The sequence below is a fragment of the Drosophila subpulchrella genome, unplaced genomic scaffold (assembly GCF_014743375.2).
Source record: "Drosophila subpulchrella strain 33 F10 #4 breed RU33 unplaced genomic scaffold, RU_Dsub_v1.1 Primary Assembly Seq137, whole genome shotgun sequence".
In the NCBI taxonomy this organism is placed as follows: Eukaryota; Metazoa; Arthropoda; class Insecta; order Diptera; family Drosophilidae; genus Drosophila; species Drosophila subpulchrella.
In genome coordinates this window covers 44,595-68,334 of record NW_023665479.1, presented here as the reverse complement: position 1 = coordinate 68,334, position 23,740 = coordinate 44,595, and the positions used below count along the sequence as shown (strand labels likewise).

Sequence of the window (23,740 nt, the reverse complement as noted above, 5' to 3'; positions counted from 1 at the left end):
CTCATGTCGTCTAGCCTGCCCTCCAGGGCGACATTGAGCCTCTGTGCGACATGGGCGAAGTCTTCCTTCTTGAGGCGGTAAATCCACTTCTTTCCCATTTTTACTGTGCTGTTCTCACTGTTGGGACAATCACGTTGGGCGCCAGATGTAACGAACTGATTTTGTATGTCTGCTCGCTACGAGATTCGTGCGGCTAGCTCAGAAGATTGTGTGTTCGTCCCACCAAATTTATATGACGTGACTGCCCCGTAGATCAGTGAGAAAACAAAAGCTTCAAATGGCAACAGTGGGATTTATTCTCGTGGTATTGGTACAGCGGGTGTGTGGCTATGCTGGCTCCTGTATCTCCTTGCTCTGGCTCCGCCGGCTGCTGGTGCTCCTCCTTCTGGCTTGTCGACGCGTTGACTCGGCTTCCGCTTGGCTCCTGGGTCTCGGGACGCTCGTAGTGGCCGCCTCTGCTCACTCGCCGACGCGCTGCCTCGGGGTCGCTTGTTGCGCCTTAGACTCGCAGAGAGCCCGGCCTTGTGGGCTTAGGGAAGCGTCACCGTTCTCAGACTAGGGTGAACAAGCCTTGCTCTCCAGGCCGACGCCTTTCGAGGCAATACCTGTCCCTTGCTCTGTCCCGGACGGTCCCGCTAGGTTCTTGCTCAGATCGCGCTGACAGTCCAGGCTGTCGCCAGGAGGCTGCCTAGCAGTTCACTTCGCTTTACGCCTAGCGCAGACGAACGTTCCACCCGGCTTCACCCTAATGCTTATCGTCCGTGACGCGCCTGCGCTCCCCAATGAGCTCCGCGCGGCGATGGTAACGTGGCTGCCGGAAATGTCTGCTAGCGTCGCTGCCGATGTCTTCTGCGTTGTCTCCTGACCAGTAGCTTGTCGTTCTGGCACTCGGGGAGTTGGGTGGTTGCTGTTCAGGAACTTCGCCGGTAATCGCAGGGCTCTCCAGGCGCTCGCCTCTTGAAACCGCAAATCGATCTACCGCTCGTCCGTCACGCCAGGTCCTGCTTGGTCGGGCAAGGTACGCTGGGTCTCAGACAACTTTCCTCCCCAAACTGACGGTTCCTCGTCGTAGGACTCTTCCGCTTGTCTCTGACGGACCCGCCGGGCGACTCGCCAGGGTGTGGTCGCGACAAAGTTGGAAAACGAACGCCTTGACTTAGCCGTGTGTTGCCTTCCGGAACTCAGCCACTTGTGTCTCAATTCGGAGATTCCTGATGTCCCAATCCCGAACGTCTCGACGTGGCGATCTTGCTCCTTGTGTGCTTCCCACGGCGCTGCTTCCGACGACTCGCTTGGTTGTAGCTCCCTCGTAGATTACTTGCTTGACTGACTGTTCACTTGGTACTTTGACTGATCTTGAAGGTTTGACTCCTCGTGATCGACTGATCCAGCTGCCAGCGCTCTGCGGCCTTATATAGGGCTTCCGGGAACCGTTATTCCCCTTTTGCGCACGGCACGCTGGATCTCTCCACTCCGGGTCCAAAGTCCGCGCCTCCTGGTTGACCCACTTGTCCTTCACGTACCGCTTCCAATCGATGCTCCGCCCACTGCTGCCGTCCCGCTGATTCCCACGATGTTTGTGGCACGCCTGTGTGCCACTCCACTGCCGAGATGTGGCACTTCTTCTCCCGGTCCAAAGATCACGGGAGAGTCCAAAGTCCGGTGGAGTTCCGTTATCCGCTTTTGCACACGGCACTCTTGCTCTGCCCGCCAAGTCTCCATTCTCTCATTCTCCGCTCCTTGGTCTCCAATCTCTCTCGTTCTCCACCCAAGTCTCCAAACTCTCCTGTTCTCCATCCAAGTCTCCAAACTCTCCTGTTCTCCATCCAAGTTTCCAAACTCTCTTGTTCTCTATCCAAGTCTCCAAACTCTCTCGTTCTCCTCGCCGCGCCGTTACTACGCGAATTCGCCGCGTATCTGGTAAGCGGCCGGCCATCTGCTGCTGCTTCTATTTGTGGGGAGTTATTCAACTCCTCACATTCCCCCCTTACTTCGGGAAACATTTAAGACTGGTTCCTACTCTCCGGCGTTTCCTTGCTTATCCTAGCCTCTGGGTCCTTGTGATTCCCGCGGCGCTCCCTCGTTGCTCCCTCGATGCTCCCTCGACGCTCTTAACTCCCTTGAGTTTCTACAGCGGGGGTCATCCTCCTCGTAGCAACTTTAAATCTCCCGCGCCGATATTTCCTGTGTTCCCACTGGGACATCGATACTCCTGGGCTATCGATCCCCAGCTCGCTGCTCATTGCTGCGTTCCCTTCCTTTTATCGCTTCCTCCGCCTGGTCACACCATTCGTGCGTGATCGATGTTTATTCGTTTATCGATACCGACGGTGCGGCGTTGCCACCTGCTCGTTGCGATATTTCCACCTTGGGCCGATATTACCATTTGACGTGTACCCATCGATCGCACTTTCATCTAATGCCAATCGATCGCCTATCGAGGCGCCCCCTTCCCTGGCTCGTGGTGATTTTGCAACTTTTGATCTGCCCGCACAGCTTCTGGCTGATCTGTCTTTTCCATTTTCTCTTCTCAGCTCCTTCCAGCCTATGCCGTTCGTTGCCCTCAACCTCCAGTACAATGGCCCCAGCGGCCTTGAATAACGTTTGGGCTTCGTTTGCAGCAGAGCTTTTCTGCCCGTGGTGAGTTGCACATTTGGTTGAACCGGCATTTACTTTTCTTTCCTTTCAGGGTTTGTTCGTGTGTTTTTTTTCTGTCAACTGTTGGTGCGATGCGTGTTCCTATCTCTTGTGACCAACTGAATACGGTGTAGATCTGATTCTGCACCGTCCTCCCCCTTTCCTCGGGTAACAACTAGACGAGCTCGTCCGGTGCTCCGTATAGAATCTCCGGATGCTACGGTGTATGTCTGGACTGCGCGCCTTGTTTTGCTTGTCTCCCTCCGCGCATACTCTCTTCTACGTCGCGTAATCGGTTGACTCTGGCTCGCGCCCGACGCTTAAACCTGTTGCCTTGCGGGTGGATCCCTTATCGTTACTCGTGTCTTTGTGTCGTCCTCGTAAGTGTCCTTTCCGCCTGGCGTAATCTCGGATGACTCTGGCAACTGCCCGACGCTGAATCCTGTTGCCTTGCGGTCGGGATCACCATCCATCCTTATCCACGTCCTTGTGACCTAACCTTGTAATTGTCCTTTCTGCGTGGCGTGTGGATGACTCTCGCTTAGGCCTGACGCATAATCCTGTCGCCTCGCAGATTGGAGATTGGATTGGATTATCCATGTCCTTGTGACCTATCCTTATGGTTGATCTTTCTGCGTGGCGTGTGGATGACTCTCGCTTAGGCCTGACGCATAATCCTGTGGCCTCGCAGACTGGATCAATGTGAATTCCTTATCCATGTCCTTGTGCTATGCTGATTGTTCTTTCCGTGTGGCGTATTGATGACTTTCGCTTCGGCCTGACGCCTAATCCTGTCGCCTCGTACCTGACGTTTCTGCTGTCTGCTCGATTTGTTGTTGCTTGAGCTCGCCAACGTGAACTGTCCTTTCTTTCTTCGACTGTGTGTGGCGAATTTTGCAGATCACTGGAGAGACGAAATCTACAACCTGGTAAGGTCCGTCGTACCTCGGGGCTAGTTTTGCAGCGAATCCTTCAGCCGCTTTGGACAGGTGATGCTCCTTGGCCCACACTATGTCGCCCACCGCTGGTGACCATTGCCTTCTTCTTAGATTATAGTGTCTGGCTTGGTCCTGGGACGCCTTTTCCATATTTCGCCGTACGATCTCGAACACCTCCCTCAGTTTGTTGGCATTTTCCTCAGGGGTCTCCGTAGCTCGTCCAGTTCCTAGGGTTTCCTTATCATATAGGCTCCTGGGTAGACGTGGTTCCCTGCCCTGGGTAAGAAAAGCCGGTGGAATTCGATGTGCTCGTGTTCGATGGATAAGATTTTCGAATAAAAATGGCAGTCTATTTCGGATTGAAGCCGCGATCGGTCATTCAAAAAAGATTGAAAGTAAAAGTGACTTGTGTCTTGATGTCATAGTGAGTTAAGTGAATTAAAGTCTATCACCAATAAAATAACAATGAAAAATAAAAAAATTTATTTTTCAAAGTCAACGACTAATCATAAAATTAATTTGTATGTATTTGTGTGTGTATACAAGTTAACACACCCGGTTCCCATGAGGAGAAATTGTCGATTTGCAGGCCGTATCCAGTGGCCAACATGCGCAGTAAGGAAACTGCCGACTCGACACTCTGGGGGCCATCGCCCGAAGTCCGGCCAAAAACACTCACGCAGCAAGTGATCGTCGCTGGCCAGGTGCTAGGTGCTGACCCGGTGCTTTAGCGGCAGCGCTGGAAACACTCGCTCAGCGAATGATCGCCAATCCAAACAACTAATACAAACGGTCCGAAATAACTTACAAATATGCTTTTACAGCTATATGTGGTAAAATGAGATTCTCTTAAATGTATTTTCTTTATAAAACCCACTGATATTCTTTTGTAACAAAATGTTTCATTTGCTAATAAAAGACAGCTATAGCACATTTTCTTCTAATGAGAAACTATTTTGAAATTACAAACTAATTTGAAATTACAAACTAATTTTGTTATTCTCGAATTGTAATTGCATTCCTATATTTAAACAAATACATATAAGTGTTTAAGCAAATAGTTTCACGGCTTTCGCTCACACCTTTCCGCTACGTTATTATTAATTAAATATAGTTATTAACTAGTACCAGTCGAAAAATCCAAAAACATAGTTTAGAGGAAAGTCTTACAGAAGTTGTAAAATTTTTAAATAAGGAGATAAGAGTTCAATAAAATATTTACATTGTGGAATAGGTCTTGAGGAAACCAAAAAAAACAAGGAAGAACGCTATAATCGAGTACCTCGACTATCAGATACCCGTTACTCGGCTAAAGGGACCAAAGGGAAATGGAGATATGCAAGCAGCAAAGCGAGTTTGAAATGCGCCACCTACCGGCGGTAGACAGACTTAAGCGTTATGGGCGTTAGAGTGGGCGTGGAAAATATTTTTTTGGATCAATCGATAGGTATTGACGGGACCAATACATTTCAGTTAAAATTTTGTATCTAGCATATAAATTGTGGGTGCCACAGGCTTGGGCGGTTTGTGGGCGTTAGAGTGGGCGTGGCGTATTCGCGTTACAAACTTGCGCTGCGTACAAGGCTACGGAATCTAAATTTGAGATCCCAATTCTCTATCTTTGATAGTTTCCGAGATATCGACGTTCATACTTACGATTTTTTGAAGTTTGTGGGCGGTTTGTGGGCGTCAAAGTGGGCGTGGCAAACCTTTCTTTGGGTCAATCGATAGGTGCTGATGAGAACAGTACATTTCAGTGAAAATCTTTATTCTAGCATCAAAACTGTAGGAGCCACTATTTTGGGCGGTTTGTGGGCGTTAGAGTGGGCGTGCCACTCTGTTGAAACAAACTTGCGCTGCGCAGGAATCTCAGGAATCTGCATGCCTAATTCCAGTATTGTAGCTCTTATAGTTTCCGAGATCTCAGCGTTCATACGGACAGACGGACAGACGGACATGGCTAGATCGACTCGGCTAGTGATCCTGATCAAGAATATATATACTTTATGGGGTCGGAAACGCTTCCTTCTGCCTGTTACATACTTTCCGACGAATCTAGTATACCCTTTTACTCTACGAGTAACGGGTATAAAAACCCACCAAAACCTCTACCTCTATGGTGGTATGGAAATTAGGATTGCTTAGATTTAATTTAAGTAGCCAAGATAGAAGCAAGTCAAAAGAATTGGATTATATAACGATCTAATTAGGAAACAGCGAATAAGTCTGTGTTATATAGTGTTGTAATTTAATGGTTTTACTAAACCCTCACTCATCTGGACAGCTATCGCGTCCCATAGAGGGAGTCGGGTTAAAACAATTTGTAAAGTATTCGAGAATAAGCCAAAAATACCAATCTGTTTGGCAGACGAGATTTACGATTTGACGTAATCGTTAAATGTTCCGTGGCTTCTTTTTGTTACTCCTAAAGTAATGAGGGTGATCGTTGGATGTTTTGTTTTCAATGTGTAGATATATACATTGTTCGTACCCAAAGGTACTCAACATGACCACACCCAACAAATCAAGCAGTAGCCAAGTTGGGAACAGTACCAGGCGCTCAGTAGCACTCACTGAAGATGAGAATTGCTGGTCAGCATATTATATGTCTCACTAACTTACCATCTCACCGTCACAACGATACGCTGACTCGCCAATGCAGTCAGCACATTTGCGGTGTCAGCCGAGCCAACTACGCAACTGCTACCATAATCATAATTCCCTGACCTACTTTAGAATATAGCTTCTTTCACTAACCATTACACTAAGCTTCCGTGTTCCAAGTAGAATATAAGCAGGTATCAAATGAAGAATAAATCAGTTATCAACACCTCATAACTCCGCGGTTCTACTTCCTACCTCTAGGAATAGGGCTCGTAATACACTATCTCAACTAGCAGCTTACCACGTTAGCTCAACCTCATCGCAGTTCCCGCATCGCCTGTGGTTCGGCATTACAGTAACCATCGTTACCATTGCCGCGACGCGATCGTCCTGCAAGTGTCTACTTCGGTTGGGCACAAACATACATAATTCATGTTTTCTGTTCCCATGTCCGTAATAAATGTATTTATTGAATTTATCTGGTACTGGGATGGCAACAAGGTGTTTGGTTACGTCACAAATTGGGGTAACTGGATATAGCTTCCATTTTCTCTTTAATTACATTAGCATACAGCCAAAAGAGTTAGCTCACCACTTTTTCAAATTTTCCATATGATCGTTCTTAAGATATTCGTGAAAAACATGTTTTTTCGCTGTTGCTTCATAAAAGAGCTAATATTACAGAATCCAATTATCTAATCGTTTGACAACTGATACAATCTAAGAGTACACGAATTTACCTTTTTAAAGACATATCACGTGTTCGGATCGGACTTCAGTTAACGGAGTTATTAACCAAAGAAGTTACCAAAACTTAAAATTTTTTTAGCCTTATTTTGAAATACGATAGCTAGTTATACCCGTTACTCGTAGAGTAAAGGGTATACTAGATTCGTCGAAAAGTATGTAACAGGCAGAAGGAAGCGTTTCCGACCCCATAAGGTATATATATTCTTGATCAGGATCACTAGCCGCGTCGATCTAGCCATGTCCGTCTGTCCGTCTGTCCGGATGAACGCTGAGATCTTGGAAACTATGAGAGCTAGGCTATTGAGATTTGGCTTGCAGATTCCTGAGCGTCTTACGCAGCGCAAGTTTGTTTCAGTAGAGTGCCACGCCCACTTTTACGCCCACAAACCGCCCAAAACTGTGGCTCCTACAGTATTGATGCTAGAATAAAAATTTTAACTGAAATGTATTGTTCTCATCAATACCTATCGATTGACCTAAAAAAAAATTGCCACGCCTACTTTATCGCCCACAAACCGCCCCCAAACTTCAAAAAATCGTAAATATGAACGTGGATATCTCGGAAACTATCAAAGATAGAGAATCGGGATTTCAGATTTAGATTCCGTAGCTTTGTACGCAGCGCAATTTTGTTACGCGAATATGCCACGCCCACTCTAACGCCCACAAACCGCCCAAGCCTGTGGCGCCCACAATTTTCATGCTAGATACAAAATTTTAACTGAACTGTATTGGTCTCGTCAATACCTATCGATTGACCCAAAAAAAAAATTGTCACGCCCACCCTAACGCCCGTAACGCTTAAATCTGTCTACCGCCGGTAGGTGGCGCATTTCAGTCTTGGTTTGCTGCTTGCTTATCTCCATTTCCCTTTGGTCCCTTTAGCTGAGTATCTGTCAGTCGAGGCACATGACTATAGCGTTCTTTCTTGTTTTCTTTTGAGTTTTACTACCTTAGGAAAAATTGTATAAGTCATTTTGAGCGCTTGACACATTAGATTAGTTTGTCCTTTAAATGTTAAGACCAACTTTTCAAAAATCGGTGGCAAATCGAAAGCGCTATGGTTAGTTTAGTAAAAGTATTCCATTTCATAACATCACATTTTTCCTTAAAAAAAGGATTGCTATGATGCTGACGTCAAATTTTTCACATTAATTGAGTTCTTACAAGACTAAAATGTGCAAGAACTCGATTACAAAAATGTTGTATATATGCGGAAGTTATATATTCATCGGAAGAAAATGCAGTGATGAACAGGAAGAAAAATTTCATGAAGACATCTCCACATTCGAAAAGCGTTATGACGGTTTTTGGAACGAGGAAGGATGAGTGACTACTGCTGGATGCAACTTCGGGAAGATTCTTCTTCTCACAACCGAAACAGTTCAAGGAAAAAATCTTCTTCCGCTTCTAAGCAAAAGTAACAGTCAATGGCATCTCTTTCCATTTCGAAAAGAAGTTAGCCGAGATGCACATGTGCCGCATACAGATTTGGGAGTCCATAGCTTGCGTAAATTTTTTCGATTCAAACCCAAAATACTGCTGAAAAGGGCTTAATATAGGTTCCGTTATATTACTGAATTTTCTTCCGCTGGATTTATAGCTTCCGCATACGTAACAAAATGTGTTTATCGAGCGCTTGCACATTTCAGTCTTGTAACCACTTACTTAACATAGTAATCCTTTTTTCGAGGAAAAATGTGATGTTATGAAGTTAAATACTTTTACTAATCCAATCAGAGCGCTATCGATTTGCCACCGATTTTTGCAAAATTGGTCTAAACATTTAAAGGACAAACTAATCTAATGTGTCAAGCGCTCCAAATGACTTACACAATTTTTCCTAAGGTAGTAAAACTCAAACGAAAACTAGCTATTTCAAAATAAGGCTAAAAAAATTTTAAGTTTATGTATCTTCTTTGGTTAATAACTCCGTTAACTGAAGTCCGATCCGAACACGTGATATGTCTTTAAAAAGGTAAATTCGTGTACTTTTAGATTGTATTAGCTGTCAAACGTTTAGATAATTGGATTCTGTAATATTAGCTCTTTTATGAAGCAACAGCGAAAAAACATGCATTTCACGAATATCTTAAGAACGATCATATGGAAAATTTGAAAAAGTTGTGAGCTAACTCTTTTGGCTGTATGCTAGTGTAATTAAAGAGAAAATGGAAGCTATGTTCAGTTACCCCAATTTGTGACGTAACCAAACACCTTGTTGCCATCCCAGTACCAGATAAATAACAAGAACTGTAGCAAAAGCTTTATTTGAATCCTTTATTTTAAAGTACGGTTCAATAAATACATTTATTACGGACATGGACATGGGAAAAGAAAACATGAATTATGTATATATCTATACATTGAAAACAAAACATCCAACGATCACCCTCATTACTTTAGGACCAACAAAAAGAAGCCACGGGACATTTAACGATTACGTCAAATCGTAAATCTCGTCTGCCAAACAGATTGGTATTTTTGGCTTACACTCGAATACTTTACAAATTGTTTTAGCCCGACTCCCTCTATGGTACGCGATAGCTATCAAGATGAGTGAGGGTTTAGTAAAACCATTAAATTACAACACTATTTAACACAGACTTATTTGCTGTTTCCTAAATAGATCGTTATATAATCCAATTCTTTTGACTTGATTTTTTTTTAAATTAAATCTAAGCAATCCTCATTTCCATACCACCATAGAGGTAGAGGTTTTGGTGGGTTTTTTTTTTGGTTTCCTCAAGACCTATTCCACAATGTAAATATTTTGTTGAACTCTTATCTCCTTATTTAAAAATTTTACATCTTCTGCAAGACTTTCCTCTAAACTATGTTTTTGGGTTTTTTTCACTGGTGCTAGTTAATAACTATATTAATTTAATTATTAATAATGTAGCGGAAAGGTGTGAGCGAAAGCCGTGAAACTATTTGAAATTATGTCAATCGATAGGTATACTGAAACAAACTTTCGCTGCGTAAGAAGCTCAGGAATCTGCACGCCAAATCTCAATAGCCTAGCTCTCATAGTTTCCGTGATCTCAGCGTTTATCCGGACAGACGGACATGGCTAGATCGACTCGGCTAGTGATCCTGATCAAGAATATATATACTTTATGGGGTCGGAAACGCTTCTTTCTGCCTGTTACATACTTTCCGACGAATCTAGTATACCCTTTTACTCTACGTGTAATTGGTATAACTAGCCATTTCAAAAAGGCTAGAAAATGTAAATTTTGCTAATGTTTGTGCCTAACCGAAGTAGACACTTGCAGGACGATCGCGTGGTGGCAATGGTAACGATGGTTACTGCGATGCCGGATCACAGGCGATGCGGGAACTGCGCTGAGGTTGAGTTAACGTAGTTTAGGTGCTAGTTGTGAAAGTGTATTAAGAGCCCTATTCCCAGAGGTATGAAGTATAACCGCGAAGTTATGGGTTGCGTTGATAACTGATTCATTTGATACATGCTTATATACTACTTGGAACACGGAAGTTTAGTGTTATGATTAGTGAAATAAGCAATATTCTAAAGTAGGTCAGGGAATTATGATTACGGTAGCAGTTTGCGTAGTTGGCTCGGCTGACACTGCAAAATGTGCTGACTGCATTGGCGGGTCTGTGTACCGTTTAGTCGGTGAGACGGTGAGTTAGTGAGACATATAATATGCTTATCAGCAATTCTCATCTGCAGTGGGTGCTACTGAGGGCCTGGTACTGTTCCCAACTTGGCTACTGCTTGATTTGTTGGGTGATGCCCATGTTGAGCACCCTTGGGTACGAACATTCTCCCCCCCATTGAGGGGTACCCTCGGTCAGCCCTTGGCCGAATTGTATAGAAAGCACCTAACAAATCATTAACCTTCTGCAACAAAACTTAGATATTTCTTTGTTAAATTTAAAAATGTTGAACAAAAGTCAGACTTCTTGTATGTTTTAAGTTGATGAGAAGTCGGTTCTATATTAATCGGTTTTCTCTTGCAGTATAAAGTTCAGTCAGCTGCAATAAACTATTATATGTAGCGGTTGGTTCTCGATCGGACGAGTCAATGTCGCTAGATCTTGATTGGCTACATATATCTTCATACTCTTTTATTTCATGATCCATCAATGCTAAGTTCGTTAAATGAATCCCTTCTTTATCGAAAGAAAACTTATTCTCCCGTTTGCTATCTTCTATATTAAATTGATTATAATTCACCGGATTTTTATCTTTCGTTGGCTCATAAGCAGCGTTCGGTCCTGCAAGATCATCCGCGTCTTCTACCAAAATAGGGTTGATTTCCGTATCAGATGAGGTTTCTTTATTGAGAAAACCTGTGATTACATAACCAAGCCTTGTGCCTTGTGCCAAAGGTTTATTAGGTCATAGTTCAAGTAGTTCACCGGATATTACTCGAGAATATACATCAACCCCTAAGGTTAGGTCAATGGGTCCAGGTTGCCGAAAGTCAGGATCTGCTAACGGCAGTCCCTCGGGAATATTAAGATAGGTTGCTATCGGTACTGACGGTTGGTCTGTAATGACTCTGGGAATAATAAATACCTCTTTAAGTGTTTCAAAACCTGATGTAACTGATGAGAGCTTTAGTGTTGATCTCATTGCTGTTGTTATTTTTCCTCCGATTCCAGATGTATCAATCGGTGAAGACACTTTCTTAAGCGATAGCAGATCTGCCATCCTCCTTGAGATAAGATTCACCTGTTATGCAGTATCTATTACTGCGCGACATGTTTGTAGTTCACCGGTTGGCCCTTTTAATGATACCTTGGCGGTCGCGAGCAGAGTATATCTTCTAGGGTTGTCGTAGCCTGCAATGGTTGCTGCGCTGGCCACTGGATTGCTAGTCGGTCCTTGGTGTAGCAGTGAATGATGCCGTTGCTGGCAGACACGACAAGTGGCCGGTGATCTACAGTTTTCAACCTTATGGGCTGTAGACAAACAATTTTTGCATGCTCCTACTTGAATAATGGATAGGCGCCGCGTTTTTGGGGTCCACTTCCTGGATACAGCTACATGCTCTAAGATTATGTGGTCCTAGGTGACAAATCTTACAGCTTTCTTCGTTGTGAACTGACTGATGGCGGAGTGTTGCTTTAGGTTGAGCGCTTATCGTCTCCAGCATGCAAGCGCGCCTCTCAATAAACGTCAGTACGCTCCCTAACGTTGGAATTTTTACTCATTAAGTTTATGATAGTGTCATGCCTTAGTTGGCGCGAGGAGCCGTCTATATGCTTATGGTCAATCATTTTTGCTATGGCGGCGAATACTAGTATTTTGCCGTTCTGGTACCTGGCCTTCAATCGCAACCAGGTGTCGTCATAGCCACCCTGTGAGGAGGCTGTGTCTGTCAAGACGTTCCTCGCTTCACCACGCGGCGAACTCTGTAGAATATGTAGTTTTTGACTGGCCGAATATGGTTTATTATGTACCATTTCCACAAAGAGATCATGGAACCGTGGCCAGTCTAGATACTCGCCGTTGAACTCCGGAATGATAATTGGCGGAAGTGCCAAGTTTAGGCTCATTGGCGCGTCGTTTTCTCGAAGCAGGTTCATTTCGTATTCCTCGTATAATGTGTGAAATTGAGCTAGCTCTGCTACTGCCAGAGCTGCGGCCCCAGGTCTGCTGTCCAATTCGTCGTGGGCTTGCCTCAGTAACGCCCAATGGAGATCCAAGTGCCTTTGTAGGGCTGGGGTGACGGTTGGGGCGTTCGAGGCTAATGTTAATGATGACTCCGATTCGTTGCATCTTCTCTGCAACTGTCGGATCACCGTGTCAATTGTGGAATCTCCTTTGACTTGATCTCTTGTTGTGATCTTGATGTTGGCCGAAGTTCGTCTGGGGGCCCTAGGAAGTCCGCTTCCAGTCGGCATGTTGTCCAGAAAGATTTTCTGATAGTTTTCGACCAGCTCCTTTAGTGCTACTAGTCGTGAAGAGTACTCACTTCCAGTGGGTAATGCCGCTTGTTCTAGGTCTTAAAACTGCTGCCAGAGATCGTTTGGCAGATTTAGCTTACCGGAATAATAGCCGTCTCGGTGGCGTCGTTCGACCGAATCCATATTGTGTATCCTGGAAACAAAGAATCCTGTGAAGCCGGATAAAGCTGTGGGTCCTGTGAAGCTGAATGAAGCTGTGAATCCTGTGAAGCTGGATTAAGATGACGATCCTGTGACGCTGGATGAAGCTGGGTATCCTGTGAAGCAGGATTAAGCTGAGTATCCTCTGAAGATGGATGAAGCTGAGTATCCTGTGAAGCTGAATGAAGCTGAGTGTCCTGTGAAACTGGATGAAGCTGTGAATCCTGTGAAGCTGGATTAAGGTGAGAATCCTGTGAGGCTGGATGAGCTGTGGTTTCCAGGGCCGGTAGATGTAGTGAACTTAACGGGTCTTCTCAGCAGTCAGAGGTTCAGCCTTTGGTGGGAAGGGGGTTGCTGGAGTGTGATCCTTTGTTGGTAAAGGATCACGTCGGGGTCACCAATGTTTTTGCCTAACCGAAGTAGACACTTGCAGGACGATCGCGTCGCGGCAATGGTAACGATGGTTACTGCGATGCCAGACCACAGGCAATGCGGGAACTGCGCTGAGGTTGAGTTAACGTAGGTAAGCTGCTAGTTGAGATAGTGTATTACGAGCCTCATTCCCAGAGGTGGGAAGTAGAACCGCGCAGTTATGGGTTGCGTTGATAACTGATTTATTCATCATTCGATACATGCATATATACTACTTGAAACACGGATATTTAGTGTAATGATTAGTGAAATAAGCTATATTCTAAAATAGGTCAAGGAATTATGATTATGGTAGCAGTTTGCGAAGTTTGCTCGGCTGACACTGCAAAATGTGCTGACTGCATTGGCGGTTCATTTTACCATTGAGTCGGTGAGACGGTGAGCTAGTGAGACATAATATGCTGATCAGCAATTCTCATCTGCAGTGGGTGCTACTGAGCGCCTGGTGCTGTTCCCAACTTGGCTACTGCTTGATTTGTTGGGCGCTGGTCATGTTGAGCACCCTTGGGTACGAACAGGTAACTTTTTTGGCTATTAACTCCGTTAATTAAGGTCCGATCGCAACATGTGATATGTTTTCTGAAAGGTACATCTATTTACTTTTAGATTGCAACAACTTTCGAACGGTTATATAATTGGATTCTGTATTATTAGCTCTTTAATCAAGCCACATAGGAACAACATGATTTTCGCGAATATCTCAAGAACGATTCTTGGGAAAAATTTTTCCGTGATACCAGCGTGTACAGGAAAGACATATTAGTCTAGATACAGTGGCTTAAAAGATGAAATTTTTTGGCTATAAGCTAGTGAATTTAATTGACAGCTTAATGTTTTCGTTTCTTTCGTTTTTCTTGTTTCTTAGGGTGTTTTAAGGTGAAATTTGAAATTTTTATTACGCAATCGGAAAGACAACAGTTTAAAAAACAATATTTCAAAAAAAGAAAACTATAACAGTTAGTCTTTGTAAATTAATTTCCATTCTTTGTTGAAATTTCTGTATCATTTTCACTTTTGCAAGGAATTACTTGACAAACTGTATCTACTTACATACTTCTATAATATTCAAGTTATATAGTATATAAAACCAATATTTATAATTTTTATGTTTTTTTTAGAACAACTGGACCGCATTGAAGAAGGAATGGATCAAATTAATGCTGATATGAGAGAAGCAGAAAAAAATTTAAGTGGAATGGAAAAATGTTGCGGCATTTGTGTCCTTCCGTGCAATAAGTTTGTATATTACTATTCCAACAAAATGTTCATAATTTGTTATGTCAAAGGTTTATAACTAAAAAAGAACACAGCGGACAAAGGCGAATCTCAAGTACCCATTTTCGGTCTCCCTTTAATAATCTTTATATAAATATATACATACAAAAAGGATATAATGCGATTCTAAGCACATAAAGGAAAACAAAAATGGTTTGATCCTTAAAGCGTCTCCGAAAATTATATTTAAAGATATCTTATCTTCAAATACCTTTCCCAAATTAAACATTTCGGAGGTCCATTTGTACGCAGTTTTCCCTATCCAGATGTTTTACCTACATCTTGAAGTTTGTGCATGATTCCGTTGATAGTAATTTCATCTTGGACCTTGTACAGGGTTGCCCATATTCGACGGACCCATGTTTTTTTTTTTAAAATCAAAGAAAAAAATAAAAATTTGGCGGTTGGCAATCTTAATCATTTAATTTGTTCCAAGTAGATTTGTTTACATCAATTTTTGAATATGATATCTATCAAATGGCCGCCTCTGGCGTTGATGGCGTATTGTGCCCTTTTTGCAGCATTTTCCATCGTTTTCGCCAACATTTCGGCCGGAATAGCGGCTATTTCTTCACGAATGTTGTCCTTGAGCTCTTCTAGGGTCCTTGGCTTGTTAACGTAAACCTTTGACTTCAAATATCCCCACAAGAAGAAGTCAGGCGGCGTCAAATCGGGCGAACGCGGTGGCCAGTCCAAATCACCACTTTTCGACATCAAACGGCCCGGAAACAATTTCTTCAGAAAATCGATTGTTATGCGACTTGTGTGCCTCTTTTATTTGGCCTCTTCGGATTAAAAAAAGCCTCACCAGTCGTAAATTTTTCGTATAAACGCTTAATGGTGTTCTTAGAAGGCGCACTTTTCACATTTTTTAATTTTTTAAAAGCACGTTGAGTTTTCACAATTGACTTGTTCTGTTGAATGTAAATTTCAACTATTTCAGAGCGCTCGCGTGGCGTGTATTGTTCCATGGTAAAAATCTGCTTGGACTGACGCTTCAAACGCGGTATGTCATTAAGCGATCTGGCATCTCTGTCAAAAGTTATGGCGTCGTCAGATGGGTCCGTCGAATATGGGCAACCCTGTATGTACTATATATACCCGTTACTCCTAGAGTAAAAGGGTATACTAAATTCTTCGGAAAGTATGTAACAGGTAGAAGGAAGCGTTTCCGACTCCGTAATGTATATAAGTTCTTGACCAGGATCAGTAGCCGAGTTAATATAGCCATGTCTGTCAATCCGTCTATCTGTCCATCCATATGAACGCTGAGATCTCGAAAACTGTAAGAGCAAGAATATTGGGATTAGGCATGCAGAATCTTGGGCCTCCTGAGGGCACAAGTTTGTTTCAGCAAGGTGCCACTCCCACTCTTACGCCCACAAGCACACAAATTAATTAAGATTTCGTTTTTATTATCAATACCCATCTAAGTGCCAAAAATTACCATTCATTAAAAAGTTGTGACCAAGCAACAATAAATACTTAGCTAATTCAGTAGAGTGGTCGAGGCCGTCGACAATAGCGATTTTTATTCTTTATGTTTTTGTTTTAATACCCTAGAGTAAATGGGTATACTAGATTCGTCGGAACCTATGTAACAGGTAGAAGGAAGCGTTTCCAACCCTATAAAGATTTTATATTTTCCAAAGTCTCAGCGTTCATACGGAGGGACGCTTCTATTAAATCTAGAAGTTTGGGATTTGGCACGTAGATTCTTGAGCTTAGTCAAAGCCCCTGATCCTGATGCGAATTCAGTTAACTCGGTGTTTACTTAAAGTCTTTTCCCTGAGCTACACTTCATCGCCATCATCAAAATGATTTTCACCGTACTTGGTTTGTGCTGCAAGGTGTCGGTGCGGAAGAACAAGAGAAATACACACCAGTAATCGTTACGCTGTTTCTAAATACCTGTATCAAGCTCACAATGTTGTACGCAACCCACCACAGACCAATCCACTACAGACGTGGTGTTGTATCCAAAAAGTGAGTTGGCGTTAGCACATCGATGTCATCTGGGTGCTCTGTAACTGGAAGTAACGGGCGTGAGCTTATGATTGCAGTAATGTGGCAAACAAGATAGCGGAAATGATCGAAGCTAAGGGCAAGGCTCGCAGAAGAGCGGTTGAAACGATGATTGGGCTTTTTGAGCGACCTGACTCGATCCGCTACACATAAGCCCTTACCCGCCTTCTGTTAAATGTTGCCAAAACCAGTACATGAGTATTTCCACAAAATGCACAAGTGCAATTACAAGAACTAGTAGCTATACGAGTACTTTTATAGCTGTTATCAGCTTTGTTGCTCTTGCTCCCTGCTTGCCAGGCGCGTAGGTGGGCGCAGCAGCATATTGGAAGGGCTTCCAGGAAAACTGTGAACTCGTTTCTTCAATAGGCATATGTCCTTTCCATTTCGATTGCTTGTCGCTATCCGTTTTTGAAGAAGCCAGTAGACTATCAAACATCCAGCCATTCTGTCGGAGATGCCCATCGTCTGCAGAGCGCGTAGGTGCGCACTTACCTTGTCCGAAAATTGCCGCAGCCGAACTCCAGATGACGTTTCTACTCTCTCAAGAGCTAAGATTTCAAAGATGTGTGCCTGAAAAACAAGACGTTTATTATTAAACCGTTAAGCAGCTCCAAGGCAACAGCAGAGCTTGCAGCACAAATTTTCAACGCGTTAATTGTATTCTTTGGTTGACGCTTCCGGGTGTAAGCACGAATAGTAACATCAGCCGCATCTATAACCTCGTCGAATTAACGACATTGCAGAGAACAAAAGAATTTAATATTTTAATTTATTGTGTTTTTGTTATACGCGACAATTTATATATAGGGTTTTCTTTGGATCACGTCTGCTTAAAATATGCTTTTGTATGCTTCTTTAAACTTTCTTAATGATGATGATGTTAAAAATACCATAATATCGTCCATATAAATAAGGCAACATTTACCCAACAATTCCCCGAAAAAGTTGTTCATCAAACTCTGAAAAGTGGCGTCAGCGCTGTTGAGCATTTGCATATACTCAAAATTACCTTCTTCTGCTAAGAAGTCCGTTCTTGAAATATTTTCTTTCATTACATCAATTTAATGGAATCCGCTCGCCAGATCTAAGGTTGAGAAGTACCGTGCTCTTTCCAAGCCATCTGATACGTCATTTATTATTGGCAGGAGATATCTATCCTTTATAACTTTTTCAATTAACTTTCTGTAGTCTATTACCATTCACCGTTTTTTTCCCCGAAGGAGTGAGAGCAGGATGCCCTACACCAAATTGGCGTCCGATTTGGGAAGCGCAAATTATTTCAAGAAGTCCACTCGACGAGCACAATGCGCCTACTTTTTTATTAGAGATCTGAAATGCTTCCTCTTGGTTACCAACCCCAGGTTAAAGATAACCAATGCCCACTCTGTAGTATGAGAGTAAGAAAGGATATAGCTCACATTATTTCCATCTGCCCAATCCTGGAAATAAGTTAGGGATAATAAGTTAGGGAAATAGTAGAAGAATGCTTTTAAAATATTTCTAATCAAGAAATCTATGCATTTCCCATTTCCTCGGGTAGACACTATTAGACTAAGCTACAAGGCTATATTGGCAGTTTAACGTGGGAAGGCACTAACCGCACTCTACTCCTGTAAATGATAGTGAGATGGCTCTGCACTGCTGTCATACGCTCGGTACTCCTTTATCGTGTATCAGCGAAAGCTTAAGCCTGCTAGGACTGGTGCAGCGAATGGAGAAGTCTGCATGACAGGGAGCCTACGCACAACCCTAGAGGAAGCACTACCCGTCATGCTTGATATAATTCTCTTCAATATTATGGAAAAACAATCGGCTACTCTCTCAGCGATCAGGATGAGGGACGCAGTACAATGGAAACCATTTGTTGGCTCCAAAACTGTGAACGACTGTCGCAAATCTTTTAACGAAATGACGGAACAGTTTGACTTACACCTCAATGGGTTCCAGGGTACAGGGTCATAATCTGTGCAGCCGATGAACTGGCCAGAATGGCCACTGTTATACATTTAAAATATTAGTTGTTATTCCTTGTTCCACCGAATCCATTTTTATATTCAATGAAACTATTTAAAGGCATTTATGTTTTCTGTTTGATTTTCTTAATTTAAATGTTCAGAAATATATTTTTTAGAGTTCACTGTTGTACGGAGCGGCCGCCTTATGTCTTCGTATATATGCTCCCGCTGCTGGAAGCGAGGGTTGCAAGGGAGGGTGTACAAGTTAGCCAACCCGTGAAACTGTTCCACTTATGGAATTAATAAACAATTTTTGAAATTCAATCTCAACGATATTGCCTTTGCCTTTGCTTAAGATTCTGAAGACTTTCGAAGCCCAACCTTTTGCGTTCTAAGTTCAGATGATATTGCGTTCCAATTTTCAATCAAAATGCATAGGTCAGCATAATTTCATATCACATCTTGATGCGAAAGTTTCAGCATAAGCCTTTAATTTAAAGAAAATCTTGAAGCGCGAAAAAAAAGATTCTGGCGAAGATTCGTTGAATAAGATTTTAGAACTAAGAAGTCAGTAATAGTAAGTTAAGTGAATTAAGGTCTAACACCAACAAACTAAAAATAAAAATTTTATTTGTTTAAATCAACGACTGTTCATAAAATTAATTGGCGCCCAACGTGGGGCAGCGTCATTAAAAGTTCCATAAAATCAATTTAAGTAAAAATAAACTAAATTTATAAACGGAACTCGCGCGGCCAACACCTCAGCATTCTTAGTGGAAAAATTTATACATCCACCAACGACACGTAACAATGTGGCAGTGACCGTTTTGAATCTAAATGGAAAACAATTTATGAAATAATACATTTAAAAATATTAGGTTGATTAAAAAGTGAACTAAAGAGCTAACGCAGAAGCAAAACATCAAGAACACTATAAAAACAAAATAAATTCGAACCGCACAAATTAATCAAATTTGTTGAACCTAAAAAATAAACCAAACCAAAAGAAAACAATTCAAAGGAAACCCAAAGAAGGAAGGAAGGGCTTAAGGGCATTTCCTCGCCAACAACACTGAAAAAATAATTTTACTGAATTAAATTTAACAATGACAACCGGAGGTTCAGGATGTTTTTCTGCAGGTGGGCTTGGCCACAGCCAGCAATTTAACAGTTGAATTAATTAATAGATTAATTAATGTTCAATGGAACGAAGTGAGCAAAAAATAGACGGCTTAGAAGAAAAGCTAGCTACAGATGCAAACGCAGTGGATGACTATAAAATTCAAGAAATCAACCCAACTATATAATGTGAAACTACTATTGAATTATTAAAATCATTACCAAAACTCACCGGTGAACCAACTCAATGCGTAGGTTGAAGGGAAGCGGCAGAAACTGCAATTAGTCCTTATTTTATTAATATTTATGCATACGCAGTGGAGGACTATAAAATTAAAGAAATTGACCCAAATTTAAAGTGTGAAACAACTCTTGAAGTTATAAAATCATTACGTAATTCACTGGTGAACCAACTCCGAAACTGCAATGAGGGTTTATATTATTAATATTTATATTATTAATTCAAGCAATCTTACTTAGATTGGACTTTATATATGACAATAATCGACCGATTCATATTCTTGATTCAGAATTAAGTATCCTTAGACACGGTAGAATGACAGTTACTGAATACTATAATGAAATCAATAAATAAAAAAGGAGGAGGTAATATTTAAAAAACACCAAAGATATAATTTAAAAAAAAATTTTTTCCGATTTTTTCTATGGGAGCTATAAGAGATATAGTTTTCCGATCCGGCTGGTTCCGACTTATATACAACCTGCAAAAGATATACGACTTTTGGGAAAGTTTCAGCCCGATAGCTTTAAAACTGAGAGACTAGTTTGCGTAGAAACGGACGGACAGACGGACATGGATAGATCGACTCGCCTAAAAAAATTACATATTCGAAAATTAAAATGAATTATCAATATATAAAAAGTGTCCACAGTTCATGGATATTTCATTATTATATATTACCGCTATATAAATTTATTTGAAGCAAGACATTTGTTTTATGAAATAGAATGGTTGGAATTTGACCTACTAATTGGGTTTAATCTATTTAGAACAAGAAAGGAAGTTAACTTGGCAAGCCGAAGTTAGTACACCTTTTCAGCTATAATTATTAAATTTAAAAATACAAAAAATGATTTTACCAATAGTATAAGGTAATATGTCAAAAAACACCGAAGCTATAATTTGTTTCAAATTATTTTACCACCAGTTTTCCGATCGTTCCTATGACAGCTGTATGATATAGTCGTCCGATTTTGATAAAATTAAATTCGAAATTCAGAACTAATTCAAAAATGTTATTTCCAAGCGTAGGAGGTTATATGTCAAAAAACACCGAAGCTATAATTTGTTTCATATTATTTTCCCACCAATTTTCCGATCGTTCCTATGGCAGCTAAATGATATAGTCTTCCGATTTTGATAAAATTAAATTCGAAATTCAGAACTAATTGAAAAGTGTTATTTCCAAGCGTAGGAGGTTGTATATTAAAAAACACCGAAACTATAAATTGTTTCATATTATTTTTCCACCAATTTTCCGATCGTTTCTATGGCAGCTATATGATAGTCGTCCGATTTTGATAAAATTTAATTCGTAACTCAAAACTAATTAAAAAATGTTATTTTCAAGCTTTGGAGGTTGTATGTTAATAAACACCAAAGATATAATTCTTTTAAATTTTTTTTTCCGCATATTCCTATGGGAGCTATAAAATCCGGCTGGTTCCGACTTATATACTACCTGCAAAAAAAAAGACTTTTGGGAAAGTTTCAGCCCAATAGCTTTAAAACTGAGAGACTAGTTTGCGTAGAAAAGGACGGACAGACGGACATGGCTAGATCGACTCGTCTAGTGATGCTGATCAAGAATATATATACTTTATGGGGTCGGAAACGTCTCCTTCACTGCGTTGCAAACTTCTGACTGAAATCAATATACCCTCTGCAAGGGTATAAAAATAGGAACTGAAAAAAATATAGAAAGGGAGTTTTGGAAAGACAGAAAAGTTACTATACCATGAAAAAACTAAATACGAAAGAATTCATTATAAAAAAATACTAACTATTATAATACTATAAACTATTATAAGACCAATTAGAAGTCCTTATAAATTCACCAGTGTTAGTGGTTCCCAACAAAGGTCAAAATTAAGATGGCAGTCCTAAACAAAGACTGGTAATAGATTACAAGAAACTTATCGAAAACACTATACCGTACAGATACCCGATGCAGGACCCGTCTGTAATATGACATAATTTAGAAAAGGCTAAATACTACTTAACGATCGATTTGGAATCAGGACTCCACCAAATTTGAATGAAAGAGTCAGATATTGAAAAAAACATAATTTTCTATTAATAATGGAAAATTTGAATTTTTACAAATGCCTTTTGACTTAACAAATGCACCGAGATTTTTTTAAAAAGCGATGCATAATACAAGGTAAGTTCCAAAGTTAACAGGACTATATAAAAAAGTCAGAACAAATAGTTTTTTCGGCAAAATCAATTTATTTTATTCAAAATAGTCTCCTTCTGCTTTAATACAGCGTTTTGCACGGTCCAAAAGCATGTCGAACGAGTGGTTTCACTCGTTGCCCGGTATGGCCGCCAGTATGCCGGTGCAAGCCTTTTGAATGGCCTCTACGTCTGCATAACGCTTTCCTTTCATCGGCAAATGCATTTTTCCGAAAAGGTAGAAATCGCACGGTGCCATATCAGGTGTATACGGGGAGTGGTTGATGGTTAAAATGTGATTTTTGGTCAAATAGTCGGACACAAGCTTCGATCGATGAGACGGCGCATTATCGTGCAACAAACGCCAACTTCCATCTTTGCGATATTCGGGCTGAACACGTCGAATACGGCGCACCAAACGCTTCAAAACTCCAAGGTAGAATACCGCATTAACGTTTTGGCCGGGTGGAACAAATTCTTTGTGGACAATACCCTTGGAATCATAAAAACAAATCAGCATTGTCTTCATTTTTGACTTCCCCAGGCGCGATTTTTTGGGTTTCGGCTCGTCCGGCGCCTTCCATTCAGCACTCTGGCGTTTCGTTTCGGGATCATATTAAAAACACCACGTTTCGTCACCAGTCACAATCTTGTAAAGGAAGTTCGGGTCTTTTTTTGCCTCTTTAATGATGTCCTTCGAATGTTGAATTCTGAGCAATATTTGGACGTCAGTCAATTTGTGCGAAACAAACCGTGCACACACCTTTTGTAAGCCCAAAAGTTCGGTCAAAATGCGATAAATCGATGTTTTGGAGATGTTCAATTCTATTTCCATGAATTTCAATGATGATTTCGGCTGATTTTTTATGAATTCACGCACAGTTTCGATGGAATCTTCGGTGATCACGGATTTTGGTTGGCCCACATGTTCATCGTCATTTATGTCCTCACGACCACTTTGAAAACGTTGAAACCACTCGTGCACTCTGCTACGGGATAGGCAATCATCGCCATAAACTTGTTTCACCAATTGAAAAGTTTCGGTAAAAGTTTTACCAATTTTAAAACAAAATTTAATGTTGGCTCTTTGTTCGAAGCTCATTTTCGCACCAATGACAAAAAGATACTGACACTTAAAACGCAATAACCTCACTTCCAATACATGAAATGTCATGAAATTTTTACTGGAAGACGATAAACGATAGCAGATTCTAACGCACCAGTTGACATATAGATGGCGCCACTAGAGGGCGCTAGATTCAAAAAGTCCTGTTTACTTTGGAACTCACCTTGTATCTTATGGAAACCAGTGGGAAAACCTTGCCATGTTTATATGGATGATACTATGATTTTTTTAAACAGAATTGAACAACATTATGCTGATTTAATTAAAATATTTTACAAAGAGCAAATATAAAAATTTCACTAGAAAAATGAAAATTCTTTAAATTAGAAACCGCAGTTCTATTGTTTCTCAGAACGTAATTAAAACGGATCCT

General features: G+C 41.4%; 1 protein-coding gene across 2 annotated transcripts in view; it reads left to right on the top strand.

Moving 5' to 3' along the window:
- LOC119558776 (synaptosomal-associated protein 25-like) overlaps positions 1-23,740 on the top strand; it is a 191,986-nt gene that overhangs the window by 123,949 nt on the left and 44,297 nt on the right. For both annotated transcript variants that reach the window (XM_037872065.1, XM_037872064.1), the window contains exon 2: positions 14,564-14,681. In XM_037872065.1, the coding sequence (XP_037727993.1) occupies positions 14,564-14,681 (118 nt within the window). The remainder of the gene's footprint in view (positions 1-14,563; positions 14,682-23,740) is intronic.